Here is a 14,839-nt window from a genome sequence, read left to right as displayed (position 1 = left end):
ATTAAAGAAGAAAAGATACATATTTTATTTGAAACTACAATAAAAGACTTGGGTCAAAATCAAGCAGGAAATAGGTGGATCAAAGAAGCATTATTATATTAAGATAAAGTTTATTTAAATTTATTATAAATCAATCAGCAAATTAAAATTAATGACAGATACTTCATCTTTAGCAATAATATCCTGTATCTGCAAGCACATACAGCTTCTATTTATGAAACTATTACATAATTAACTCAATTGTGAGGAAATGACCCAGACAAATAGTTACCACAGATGAAATAGTAAAATCAAGATGCAATGATCTGGAAATACCATTTTGTCTGATAAAAAGGTATTATGGATTATTGCCATGGTAAATTGCTGCATCATAAGCACCACGGTACACTTGCCTTCCTGACAATATTTCTGGCAACTTATCCACCAGATTCTTGGACTATGAGTAAAGTGTCACCATTAAATAATGATGGGTCTGTTACAGAGGTAAGAAGGACTTTTTCAGGATTTTTTCTCTGGTGGAGAGAAGTGGACAGTTGTCAACAATATGGCAAGTGGACAAGGACAATTGAATGTTTAAGTTAAGCACATGATCAAGTCAAGATGRGAAAAACATGGACAGAAATACATCAAAAGTGTTAAGAAAGGGGGAAAAGAGACTGACAGTGCTTTGCAGTGTTTGACTTTGTTTCCCTGGGGCATAAAAGTCAGCTTAAAAAAACCTAAAACACCAAATGGTTGCCTATAAGTTGGGATTCCCCAAGAGTGTGGAGGGATGATGTCAATGCACTTTTGGAGCTGACTGTTCTCGTACGAACTTCAATCACAGAATCACAAAATCATTTAGGCTGGAAAAGACCTTTAMGATCATCRAGTTTCAACTGTTAACTCAGCACTGCCATGTCCCTAAAACACACCTATGTGTCTTTTAAATATCTCCAGGGATGGTGACTCAACCACTTCCCTGGGCAGCTTATTYCAGTGCTTGACAATCCTTTCGGTGAAAAATTTTTTCCAGTCACATTCATCAAATATTAAAAAAAAGAGATCTATTCATAAATGATGCAAAAACAGTAAGCAAGAGTTATATTCTGAACTCAAGAGTTCACATCTTCTGTAAAGTTCAGCAAAGCTTTTTTTTTGTGTGTGTGATACCAAAAGAGTCTAAATAGTCAGTATTGTTGTCTTGGAGATTTAGAATTATAGACCCATGTGCACCTACAAATAATGAAAGAGGTATGTGAAAGCAAGCCAGGTCTTTTGCAATACAGACAAATATCTTCTGAAGTTCAGTTCAAGATAAATAGCTACATTTTACAGTATTTAAGTCTAGGGGACTTGATCTTGCTCAAAGAACCACAATGGTTTTCTTGGAAAGTACTRGCTTTGTAGGAAACTGTTTTTAAGTAGGCTGCAAAAATTAAAAGAATCTAATGAAACCCATCAGATTAACACTGGAAAACAAACAGATCTAACATGTAAATAAGGAAAAAAAAATCTACTTTTTTGCAGAATAAGTAAAATGCAAAAGGAGATAAGAGCATGGAAGAGAGAGTGAAAAGAAAATTTTACAATTTTCATTGCTAAGCCTGTAGTTTTGTTGGCCTGCATGGACTTACCTTTGTGCCAGGTCTCTCCATATTCACCACCGCCCCTTATGTTCGCCACTGCTAGCACACCTCCCAGGTGTCGCACAAATATAAGTCTTGACACACTGGAAAAGCAAGCATGGGGGATTATTTTTATTTTCCAATTTTTATACATCTATCACTTCTGCAAAAATACTTTGAGGGCAAGATCTCTCCCAAAATCAATGATGAAATTGTGAATGAAGTTGCTCTTGATGGCAAATGTGAGTAGTCAGGCTTTTATTAATGRTCATCCATGGAAATGAAACTCCCTGCAGCTTTGGGAGAGGAAGGAACCAGTGCTGGTCCACTCTTCCTCCCTTAGCTCTGCTCTTTGACAGAGAGTGGCCTAACAGATGACCACTCAGGATGTGTCACCATTTTTAAAAACTAGCTTCAAAGCCATTAGTGTGCAGACTAGAGTTATGTATTACTGCAGTACCACTGGACCTCCATAGCTTTCTGAACTGTTCCTCTTTCATRGGACCTCCACTTCTTCAGAGAGGAAAGGAAGACAGCCCAAAGGATGAGAGCAATGAATTAAGATCAGCACTTGATCTTTGTTTATGAGCAGGTATTTTCAACCTAMCTTCTGCTCAATATACTTCTTTTARACCTTTATAAAACTGTRTTTGCAAAGAAAAATTCTGTATCTACCATTCTTTTGTGCTGTGGTCAGCAGTCAGTGCTGGGCAATCCCATTCTTGTTCATTTTGCTCTCATACTGCTAAATACAAAACAAAGAGTGTAACAYAAAATTACAGGTTCTATCTCCCCTAATATCTCCTGAACCTGTCTAAAAGCTAAAATAGCAYATTTTTTAAAAATGTCAAACTACACAAGTATCAAAGCTATTACTATATGTTTTTAAAATGGACTGAAGTAATTTAAGTTACATTTAACAATTAAARGAAGTACTCAAAGGTACCTCTAAGTTGAAGGAACCAGGATTTATAAGTATAGAATCAGAACTTAATTTTTAAAAAGTGAAAATTCCAAGTTATCAGACAGCACAAAACGCAAATTTCACACACAACCCTACTACTGTGTCCTGTGTTTTTCCAAGTAGATTCTTGTTTCCAGATTTGATTTCAAGTCAATTTGGTGTCYGAGTCACAGCAAACTGCCCAGTCAACCTGGATGTCTATGAAATGTCTCATTCTGCAGAGGCAAGYCTGGCTCCCTGCTCTTCCCTACAGCCTCTGTAGCCTTTTGGTCATGACCCTTCTTCTTCCTTCTCTCCTGGAAGCCGGCAAGGAAAGGACAACAGGGTCAGGACAGAGTCAGTGGAGGAATCAGAATATGGATCTGCCCTGGAAAGCTCTGTCCAGACTCTCTAATCGCTCTTAAGGAGAATAACACAGAAAGTAATAAATCAGGAATTGTTTTTACAGTAAAGAACAGTGTGAGGAGGTGTGCTTCACAAAGTAAGAACTCTTTYCCAGAATTACTGATCTGCCGTCAGGGTGCTGTATTAGAGCTGACAGAAAAAGACAAGCTAGTGCACAGGTGATGGGAAAGAAGTCCTGAGTCACTGGACTTGGTTGCTTTCTCAGCTTTTCTGGAGCTGAAGGGAGTGGTAACAGAATAAGCAGTAAGAGCAATTTTCCACTCTGYACCGAGAGCTGCTCTGTTGCTTGACCTTTCTCCAGGCTTACAGTCTCTCTCCCCTGCACCACCTCTTTGCTTAAATGCTGTGAACAACCTGGCAGTGAAATGCAATTTCACAGTCTGCTGCACAACCAGCTGTAWTCCAGGATGAGTTAGAATTGCTTCTCCTATACCCACGCAGGCACACACAGAAGGGAAGGGAAACATGCTGGYTCCTTTAGTGTAGTTAGACAAATCTGAGGCATTAGTGGTGGGTTTGTGATGGCATTTCCCCAGCAGCTCTGCCAAGCCACTGGTATCAGTTCCATCAGCTTTCACTTGCACTTGTTATGTGGGCTGTATAATTAATGACAGTGCTCTAGCAAGCACCATCTCAAAAATGCCACCAAATGCAGCTCTCCAGTCCAGAGAAGTGCATGAAAGATGCATGCTTGCATTYAAAAATAAACCACTACTGTAACTGACTTAATGACCATTCAAAAATAAACCACTACTGTAACTGWCTTCATGACTTTGACCTATCATTCCTGCAGTTATTTCTGGATCCTGTTACCTGTTGGTTTGTTTCTGTTGCTTTCAGTGAGAAAGATTTTTTTCACTTTTGATGTGAAAAGGAACGCCAATTTCTGAATTAAGCAGAAATAAGCTCCCCAATACAGAAAGATGGCTCATGCTAATGGGTGTGAAATACCAGTAAGAAAACACTATACTGGCTGGAAGACATGCAGCACAGAAATGAACCACTGGAAAGGAGAAGATGGAGTGCTTTGTGGAAATTTCTAAGAGCCTTAAGTTTAAATTAAAAAAAAACCCAGGAGTATTTAGCCAGGAATTTTTTGTTTGTTTTTTAAAAGTAAGCTGGCTACCACTTGGTTGCATTTCCATAGCTACTTCTCAGCTCAGGATCAGGTGAATGATGTGGCAAGCCTTAGCCTTGGCCATCCTGGGCTGCATTCTAGCAGTAGTGGTCATTAAAAAATGAAAAAAATAACAAATTGTGATGTGAGCTGTGGCTGGAAYAGCACTTGGACTTGGGAACTCCTTCTGGAATATTGCAGGATATAATAACAGGGATGGAGCAAAACATTAGTGGAATCTAGCAGGTAAAGGGTGAACGAGACATCCTGCCTTTCTGGCATAAATTCTCTCTTACCATTTCCTTTCCCTGATTTTGCCTGCCTACTTTTGGAACACAGTCCCTCACCAAGTACTCAATTCTCAACTTATTAGCCATAAACAWGTATTTGAAGGCTTTGGCTTCTCTTTCTTTTCTTTCAGAAAGACAAAGCTGAGAAATTGTATCTTGATATTACAGGGAAAGAATAAGGAGAGAGGTGTGGCCAATCATGTTTTATTTACACTGTCAGTGGGATAATATATTTTGATCTGGAGGTCACTCATAGTTCTCTGTGCATTTACTTTTAAGAGACTGTTATAGATTCATATTCTTAATTTATGAACTGTATAATGAGGGTTTCATAGGGTTCAGGAAAATATAGGTCACTGCTCCTTCCTCCCATCTTCCTCTCTTTTAAATGTCAGCTGCACCCTTTTGCTGCTGTTTGCTGGACTCCTACGAGAATCAATTTTTAACTTGCCAAAATGGCAGAAAACCACCCACTCCGTTTTGCTGGGATAGTTTTCTGTCATTCTTGCAAGGTACATCAGCGTAGCTAAGGCTCCAGCAAGCACCAGGGCCAATGGATGGGAGGTGGAAGTAGGCACTGTGAAATACCTTCTCCATTTGCCAGCAACCAGGCTGTGTCAGCTCTACAGTAAGTGAAATTTTACCTTAAATCAATAGATAGCAATATTTATTTTACATTCTTTAGAAGAAAAAACATGGTAAGTTTTACCACAGTTTTCAGCATCTMCAATAAACTGTAATAAATCAGTGGTTGAACCTAACTAAAAAGGAATTTWAAAACTATGCTAGTTATGTAATTATGTCTCCCAAGAACCACAGGAAATTAAAAATGTAGCTTTACGAGGCAGATAAAAAGCTTACAAATAATCACAGAGCACAAGATGGGAGGTCCATTGTTAGACAAGGCATTTACTAGAAACGATGAGAAACTGTAAATGCTATTCAGAAATACAATCACAGCAAACAAGAAAGGCAAGCACTACAAAGGATTTCTTGAAATGTGTTAGCTCTAAAGCAAGAATGGTAGCACCTAAACTTAATAGGATTGTTTCATAATTGATTATTTTTCTGTGGTGAGCTGCTCTTCTGCTATCTGAAAAACTGCTCCTACTCAGCCCTTTCCATTTCTATTTTCCCCTGTCTCACCTAGAAGTATTTCTTAAGTACTGAGACAACCTCTGCCTCTTGGCAAGTCTATTCAAATTGCCTTGCTTAAGAAATAAGCCTTTTCTTTAAAGAGATCATCTATGCAATAAAGCTCATGGCTTTTGAGAACTACAAACCCTGTTCTGCACACAGCATTTTTGGTTTATAATGTGTTGTTTTGCATTTGCAAGGACAGTATAATTTGCATCTCAAGACAGAATCCTCTTTCCTCTTTCTTGATCATATGGGACACAGAAAGATTTTGCTTCTGATGCAATTTCAAAAGTATAATAAGAAAACACAGCCGAATTTTAATTATTTACATTGATTTAGCCAAACATTTGATTTTCTATAATATCTAGACATAGATTGTTTAACTTGGAATAARAAAACTTCCTTTGTTATTAGCTCAGCAAAGGGCTCAAATATTTCCTTAATATATATGTCTATATGCTTTTCTCTTGAACTCAGTGACAGAGTGGGAAGAAGTTAAGGTACAATCCTAAGGGCAGGAAGAGGTTAAGGTGTAATCCTAAGGGCAGGGTGATTGCTGCAGACCTCAGGAGACCAGAGAACTTCTCTGCTCTGACATAATTTCTTCTGTGAGTCTGGGCAAAACCCTTGAATTCAGAACTAATAAAGCAGACAAATGATGCCTGGGCACTGTTGTGTGGCCCTTATGGCCCCCATCTTGCTCCTCCAGGACCTGAAATGCATCCTRTCAGATTCATTGTCCACCCCGCCCACAGTCAGTAACAGCTGTTAACACCAGATACTTCAGAAAAAGATGTGAATCACTCTGCTTACCTGTAGCTCGGTGTAATTGATATGTTGAAGCCTCCATATCCATACAAGAAGGCAGGATGAGAACCATCTAATTTAATTCCTTTCTTGTGAATAATAAACATTGGGATCTTAGTGCCATCTTTGCTAGGGTAGAAAACCTAAGACAAGAGAAAAAGAAATATGAAATTTTTTTGGAGGTGAGCATTTCTGAGGTGTCTGACAGGTAAAACCTTCCCAGCAATTTGCACCAATTGTCCAGGTCAGGTTCAGTAATGGACAGCACCTGCTTGGTTGCTTAATAGCTCTAGAAAATGCATCAAAATGAGACAACACAAAGGGTATGATGGWATCCTGTTTAGATATCTTAACCATCAATTCTACATACAAGAGGGTTTAAGAAAACGTTACAAAAATAATACAATTCTCTGCATAGGAAGACAGTGAAAACACAAAGGGCTGCATGGACCATCACATGTGAAAAGAAAGACTGAGCTGGCACAGAGAATAAAAAGAACTAAAACCAGATTTCCCATCTAAATTTATAATTTCTAAAAATGCACCCTTTTTAAAAATTCAAACTTCAGACTCTAGAGAACAGTGGACAGAGAAGGGAGAAACTCATGGTAAGGTGGTGACTTACTGAGAAACCACTAAACATTACAATATTTTAGACAACAGAGAGCTGCTACTACAAAAAAAYAGATAAAATTCTCTGAAGATCTGATTTTGTACTTCAGAAATCACTGAAGATTTTACWAGCAATCTTTTCTTGTAAAAACATAAATTTCACCACCAGCAGAAGACCAAATATACTTTAAAAGTCACAGGACTTTTTTTTTTCTTATTTATACACTAGTATTAACATTTCTCAATAGAGGAACTCCACACACCAGATTCAAGAGTAAAGAGAAAATTCTGAGAAGCTGAAGACACCATTTCTTATTCAGTCTTGTGAAAACAGCAAAYAGCTGCCTACTCAACACTTGCATCTGCAGCATGAACTCACCAAGGCAGGACTTCATGCAGCAAAAACGGACTGAGCACTGCCCAGCCTTTCAAGGTTGTCTCAGGGACACTTCACCTTGTCAGAGTGGTAACACAAGCCATCACAGAAGCTTTTGTAACACTCAGTGCATTTTCAGACATTGCCTAGCAACAAGAATCAGGAGACCCAACCTTGCAGAATCTCCAATCCATCAAGGAAGACAACTGAACTGGCTTTCAGGAAACCAGCTCCCAAAATACCAAATATCCACATAGCACATGCTTTCATATGTCTTTCTATTGCTGTCATAGCACWGTGTGAAGTTAAAAACTGAACTCCATGTACACAAACAGAGACTGTAATTGTTTAACACAGTTCCCACATCTTCTTGATTTGGTGCATGTCTCTGCCTGCATACTCTAATTTGGGATCCAGTGTGTCATACTTTGCCAGTCAAGCAAAACACATGGCTGTGAATGCAGTTTACTGCTTGTCCTAAAATTCTCGCTGATTCCTTTCCAGCCTTGCTATAACATCATTGCAGCTTATATTCTAATTAGAATAAAAACGCAGTAAATGAAGAATGACACATTCTTGTAATTTAGTTGCATGTTTACTATCTCTGCTTTTAAAGGAAATAGTCCTGCCATGATTTATAGAGCACACGATTAACAGGCTCTATTTTTACAACACATGAACCTCACCAGTAATATGAACCTATACAACACATTTATTCTGAGCATTGCCTGTAACGTGAAACATGTAAATCCACATGGCATGTTGAAAACAAAGTAATCACTTTTAATTTTAGTTTAATCTTTGCTAAGGAAATGTGAGAAATTTCAAATRAAATCACATCTACTTCCGAAGGATTTACCAAAAACTCTAGACATATTACAGATAAAAAAAAAATCAGTATTTCAGTAGATAGAAAAAAAATCAAAACAAAAGCCTAAGGGAATTTTTACACAGATGAAATCAGAGTTTCCAACTACTGCCATAACTGTATATTTACTGACAAAGTGCTCAGTCAGAACAGTAGAGCATAAAGGATTTTCGCTTTAAATAGTTACTTGAACACTATAAACAAATGAAATAACTGATGAACAGGAGAACCGCTGAGGCTGATGATGAGGAGTTCCAGAGACTCTTCCCTAAAAATGCATCCAGCAACTCTAGCTGCTGCTGGCAATTTTCAGGAAGTGAGCACCTGCCCTTTCTACATTTCCAGAAACTTACTTCTAGCCCTTTCCTGATGATTAAAGTATGCCACTRATTTTACTGCTGGTATCTGAATGAGGACTTTTTTTTATAATAACAATTCCCTGAAAACTGACTTCTGTAGGGCTTTTATGGTCATCAGTTAAGATAAAAYAACATACCATTAAATGAAAAGTCAACAGAAAAAAAAGATGCATGTAAAGCTGACATTTGTAATTTAAGAGTTTTCACTCGTATCTTGGCTAAAATAATGATTAMCTCTCCCTCCAAGATTAACTTACAAGAGGGGGGGTGGAAATCAATTCAGTGAGACACTAAGATATGCAAAGCTACTTAAGCTTCTCCAAATAGACTRTTTTCAACAACTGATTCAATCTCACCTTTAAATTAGCTGTTATCTCTGAAGCAGWGTCCAATGGTTTATTCACGTAACCAATAAAGGGACATGTTTCTATCTCAAAGATTAAGGTAAAGTGCAAAGGGCAAGCTTGAATAAGGATTTCCCAAGATGGTGTTTCATGGCTAATTTTAGACACTGTCAGCTTTTACAGTAGCAAATGCTCATAAAAGGGTACTCCCATTTTCTGCTTTATCACAGACAGGAGTGTTCCACTTGTGTCACTCACATTATATTACACATTGCTCATATATTTTCCAATGAGGTCTCAAGTCMCTAAAGTCAGCACATATGAGAAGAGGACAAGTTAGGAAAAAATATTTTGGAGGGAAAAGGATGGAGAAAAACATTTCAGAARTATTATTATGAATGCTGGAACTCACCATTCAAGGAGGGACATACTAAAAATATCTTCAGTCTTTAGGAATGCAACAACAATGCTGTGTGGTTGACAGGGCACTCCTGCTGCATGCAACCCTTGGTGCTATTCTAGGAGCACACTGCTGGAGCAGTACAGCAGCCCTGGAACAGTTGTAGCTCACTTTGTCTCACACTAATGTCCCTATGTGTCACATGGCAGAGGGTCTCAGTGCCAAAATCACTTTCAAATCAGATGCCAGAACCTGAGGCATACATTTATAGTCTTCAGTCTACTTTTTTTGACACCAGGAGAAAGCAACACTGTTTGAACAGTTACTCATTACTATAAACTACACAAAGATTAAGTTACATAAGCTAYGCAAAGCCCAATATTAATCATTCTTTAGTGCAGACATATATATTTATAGCGTGGTGTTGGTTTTTAAACTTAGCATTTGAAAGCTATTTACACTCTATTTTCACCTGAAAAAGTCAATGGAATTTTAGTCCAGACAGTTTACAGAGTAAGTTTTACAAGCAAATACAGTTAATGGCTCTGTGATTTGGCTTGTAAATTTACTTAGGAGTTAGGCAGGATAAACAAGTTTYATACATTCACTCCTGGAGAGGTTTGTCCTCTTAATTATTAACTGCTTGAAYTGTGCAGTATTTGTGTTAGGTGAATCTTCAATTAGGGAAGAGGGGAACTATTACATGGCATTGCAGATACAGATCTAAATTCAGAAAGACTCTATCCACCTCTACCTCCGCAGTGACAAGATGCATCCTCTCCATCTTAAGTCACCAGGAGGCTTTTCAGAAAAGCAAAAGGATTTGAAAAACAGAGTTTGCAGATGAAGTTCTTCTACAGAGATATCTACAGAGATAGCACTGCCAGACATTGCTATATACAGAACTAGAAATAATTTTGGCAATCATCCAATATGCACGTCTGTCTGCATACTCACATTGTGTGATATAACTAAAAATACATAAAACTATTGACATTGAATGGTCAATGAATTCACTTCAATTTTTAAAAATTAAAAACCTCAGCAACTTTTGAGTWTTTAGTTTCACATTTTCTCCCTTTCAGAACTATTTTCTCTGTCKATATAATGAAGAGATTAAAAGTTGTATTATAATTGTATTGTAATTATAATTGTTTGGTAAGAAAAGTGCACCTGGTATCATCTTGCTTTTACAAAACCTAAAATCCTTCTACACAAAAACCAACTCCAAACCTGTATACATTTAAAATTAATTTTCAAAGGTTATATTCAACACAAGTTTTGAAATACTGCTGTATAAAGCAAATTCAAAATAATCTTTTCTATATGGGTCTAATGTATATATTTTTTGAACTGTGAACAATATCTGAATGTTCAGAAATCTTTTAACATTTGCCTGACTTGCCCATTAATGGCAATGCATTAAAATCCAGTTACAAAGTGATTAGCTTGTCTTGACAGAAAGAATTATTTGCTGCAGATAAAACATGAATTTTATACATGAAAAGAAACTTTGATTTCTGAGACTTGAAAACACCCCCTAAGTCACAGAAGGCTAATTATTCCTAGGAAGCCAGCAGTTATTCTAATAATGTCTCTCCCAAACTCTCTTTCAAAATCAGGTATTATGTACCAGAAATAGCAATTGTTTCCATGTCTATGTGTGCCTGATCAAAACCAGGTAAGAATTACACTTGTCATTAGACTGACATCCATTGTAGGAAATGCCAAAAAATTTTACAAAGAGCAACTAGAACGGCATATAAGTCTCTCTTGAGATGCCAGGACAGAAACATCATTGATTCAAACAGAATCATGTGCTCCCTTCCACACCACCTGTCCATAGCCCATTCCATCACTCATTGCCTCTCACCTTACAAAAAACCTGACACTAGTCTGGGGCTAAAGACTATATAGCACATCACAAGCAAAACACCCTACTTGTTGCAGCAGTGGCATGGATCCAAGTATAAGATCACCAGTGGCGCTGGGCAACTCTGGCAGCCAGCCAGTGGCCACCTGYAAGAGCAGCTCTTACTAACCACCAGCTTTTGTATTCTTATATAGAGCATGAATCAGAAGTCAGGAAAAAATAACAGAGAACTGTTATCACTACAGAATTGGAGGTTTCCTTTCTTCAGAGGGGAATCCTCATCAATCTTCTTTAAGCCTCTTAAATTAGCTTCAAAGCAATTCTATGTGGGTTGTAAAGCTTGCTTAACACAGAGCTGGAAAGGGGCCAAAGTAACTCAGTACAGTTAAAATTCATGCAGGTAAAACTCAGAAAGAAGAACACCCACCACAGATATTTGCAAAAGCACTGTGAAAATAATCAAGAAACGGCTCAGAAGAAATTGTTTCACCACCCACCCACCGGCACAAAAAGCAGACTCATGCTGACAGACGCAAAATGCCAGCAAAGTGCATTTTACCAGAAATGCCTCCTTGCTACTAGGTTCAGCTTCATAGCTGCAACTGACTGCAGGGAGGTATCTCACAGGGTGGTGGGAAGATGTAAGGGAAGACAAGAGAAAAATACAGSTGAAAGATCAGAAATCCTGCAAGACTGACATGGCAGAAATTGCTTTTAAATTACACTTTTCTAGATTAGTTCAAAGACCTCATCATGCTTACACAAAGCCTTAGAGGTAAATGGGATCCAATGAGACACCCCCTYCATACTCTACTTCTGCAACCAAGGAGTTTTCTTGCCTCTTCTGTTTATCCGTTGCCCTTTTCAGTGAGATCTCAAAACTTCCTGCAGCAGAATAATAAAAATCTGCCATGTGCAGTTATTTCTTTTCTTTCATCAATTTGCCTTGAAGATGACCCAATGYATAGTGTAGAGACAGACAGACATCAGATAGATAATTTTACCTTTTCATTTAAATATACACTGTAGTCATGTCAAACAGAAAAATGTCCCAGGGGCCTTTGCAAGTTACGGTCTCTTTTCTGAATTACCTCTATGCCTATGAATTCAGGAAATGTACTACTATAAAGTAGTATAGCATGAGACAAGCAAAGGGATGTCTYGATGAAAGCAGCACACCGTTATGAATAAAAACATAAATAACAGCTGCTGGCTAGTCCATTTTCTTTCATTAAATCAAGCTTTACTTCACTGAGTAAACTGCTCTGACAAGAGACAACTCACTGCAACAGTGTGTAGGCATGAGAAAGTAAACACTACTCATTTTTACCATGCTGGAAATCAGCTCAAGTTGTAATGAGAAATGGTATAGAAATAAAAATGTAGAGGCAATTTACCATGGGGTAAGCAAGGGGAAGAACTTACTTTCTGAAAGCTACTTCACAAGAAATATTCTTATTTATGGTTTTATGATGTGGAAAGTGCAGTTTTATGATACAGAAGGTGTACACACCTAATCCAACATGCTGAGAAAGAGACAAATTCACTCAAACAGTAACTAGGCAATTCAGCTTTTCTGTTTCTGACTCCAAACTTGCTCTAAACTTGCTCGGTCATCTCAACACAGATTTACTGTTGAGTGCTTACAAGCTTCTGGAAGATGACACAAGTGCTGGATTTTTGCCCTAGGAGCATCTACACAGTACAGAATGCTCAAATTTCACCTGTAAACCTATAACCAAAAATTCTTGCACAGAGAAAATTCAATCTTGACAATGGGATGACAAGTGCCAGCTTGTGTCAAAGCCTCAAGAGGATCTGTGCATTTCCTTACATGGCCAAGAAGCATTGTTCATGACTTTGAACAGCCAGGAAATTTCAGMGGGCTCTGCTCTCTCTTCCTTAGAGAATCATACCATGTTTATAGATGTCAAGCTGGCTATCCAAAATCAGAAGTGCTATAAATCACTAAACACATASAAAAATTCTGCCTGTGGCTAGTACAATACTAAAAATTTATTAATGCATTTTGGTTTGAAAGGAAACAGAGATCATCTATACCAGACAGTGAATGTTTCAAAATAAGTTTCAAATCACACTTTTTGTGAATATTTTTTGTGAATAAATAGGTCATTAAAAACATTGTGAAGCAGTTCCATGTGCATTTTTTCACTCAAATTACAGCTATATRTAATTTACTTTCTGAGATAACCTTGAATTTTAAGTTATTCATTTGTGCCCCTATATGATTAAAAAATACCAAAGTGGTAACAGAAGGGAAAAAAAATTCCTTGAGAATGGTCAAGGAAAAACTAAAATCCTGGGAAATATCTGGGGTGCTATCTTAGAAAAAGCAATTCTAAGGTTCAGATGGTATTGATTTCAACAGTTTGCTGTGGAGACAGTACCATTGTTTTCAGATTTACAGCAGTCATTTGTACAATGAATAGAAATCACTCAGTAAGTAGCAAGAAGCAGAAGAGAATTAYGAAAATAAGTTTTCATTCACTGTTGTAACAATACTTAGAAAAAAACATTAAATCTTGTATAAAGCAACCCAGCAAAAATTTCAACTGATGGTGTAGTTTCCAGGCATATATCAAAAACAAGACTTTGAAGGTGCTTAATTCCAGGAACACCAAGGAGTGTGCTGAAGCACCCTWTTAATACTCTTGGAACAGGGCAGAGAAAAACCAGTAACAAAAKAGGAACATTTTGTTCTAAAAAGCCTTAAGACTAAGGACAGCTTGCAACAATCTTTCCTTTCTTAGGCATGAACAAAACAGCAAAAGTTAATAAACTTGTATCAGACATGGCATTATTCACAACTAATAATCAACTATCAATAAACCAACAGATCCAACATCTCATGATGTCAGAGTGAGTGCTAACATTTCAAAAAACATCAGTAAGAAGAAAGAAAAAGTCAGGGATGTTCTCACTGGTAAGAGACTCYCTGATTTCAGGCATTCTACCATAACACTTTGAAGCTTCTCTGCATCCAGTCTATWTTTAGCTGTTAGAAGGGATCTCTGTTACTTTCAAAAATAATTGACAAATTGGATGAAAGCAAGCAGTTCAGGGAGTTGTCAGGGAGAATTTATGTAGCAATTTTTCCGTGTCTGTGAGCACAGAAGCTGGAACTAAGGAAATCATCCAYTTCTTGATATCATTCATCTACACAGTTGAAACAATAGTTACTGTGAATAATAATGATAGTTCTTAGAGGCTTCCCTCGTCCCATAAATCTCCTGGGAGATGTCTCAAGGACAGAGTAGAAATAATTAATCTTAGGAAAGATAATATTTTATCAGTATCTCTAAGCAGTGYTGATAAAATCAAATCAACTACTAAATGAAGATGCAAACTAGATTACCATTAATAAAATTGCACAGTGATGAATCTGTGCTGCATCATAAGCAGACAAAAGTCCACAGAAAATCAGTGACTGAACTGTTTCTGGATAGAAAGTAAATTGAAAGAGATCTTTCACTCTTTCTTTCTTTCTTTTCCTTCAAAAAAAAGTTCTTTCAGAATGTCTCAAAATGTTCTGATTTTTAAGTTTTTACTACTTCTGTTCTTATACTGAGGACAGATAAGAGAGGTCTGCAGAACAATCCCACTCATACGTGTTCCACTTACACAAGTTTACAAGTCTACTTCTCTGGATACTTAGC

The 14,839-nt window shown here is 37.4% G+C and overlaps 1 protein-coding gene across 2 annotated transcripts in view; it reads right to left on the bottom strand.

Moving 5' to 3' along the window:
• PREP (prolyl endopeptidase) overlaps nucleotides 1–14,839 on the bottom strand; it is an 87,602-nt gene that overhangs the window by 10,115 nt on the left and 62,648 nt on the right. For both annotated transcript variants that reach the window (XM_057375411.1, XM_057375412.1), the window contains exons 11-12: nucleotides 6,337–6,473; nucleotides 1,617–1,711 (exon numbers count right to left, since the gene is read on the bottom strand). In XM_057375411.1, the coding sequence (XP_057231394.1) occupies nucleotides 1,617–1,711; nucleotides 6,337–6,473 (232 nt within the window). The remainder of the gene's footprint in view (nucleotides 1–1,616; nucleotides 1,712–6,336; nucleotides 6,474–14,839) is intronic.

Source organism: Malurus melanocephalus, unplaced genomic scaffold, assembly GCF_030028575.1.
Source record: "Malurus melanocephalus ecotype Western Australia unplaced genomic scaffold, MMel_1.1 scaffold_248, whole genome shotgun sequence".
Lineage (NCBI taxonomy): Eukaryota > Metazoa > Chordata > Aves > Passeriformes > Maluridae > Malurus > Malurus melanocephalus.
Note: the sequence above shows the minus strand (reverse complement) of the source record. Positions and strands in the feature narration are given on the sequence as shown.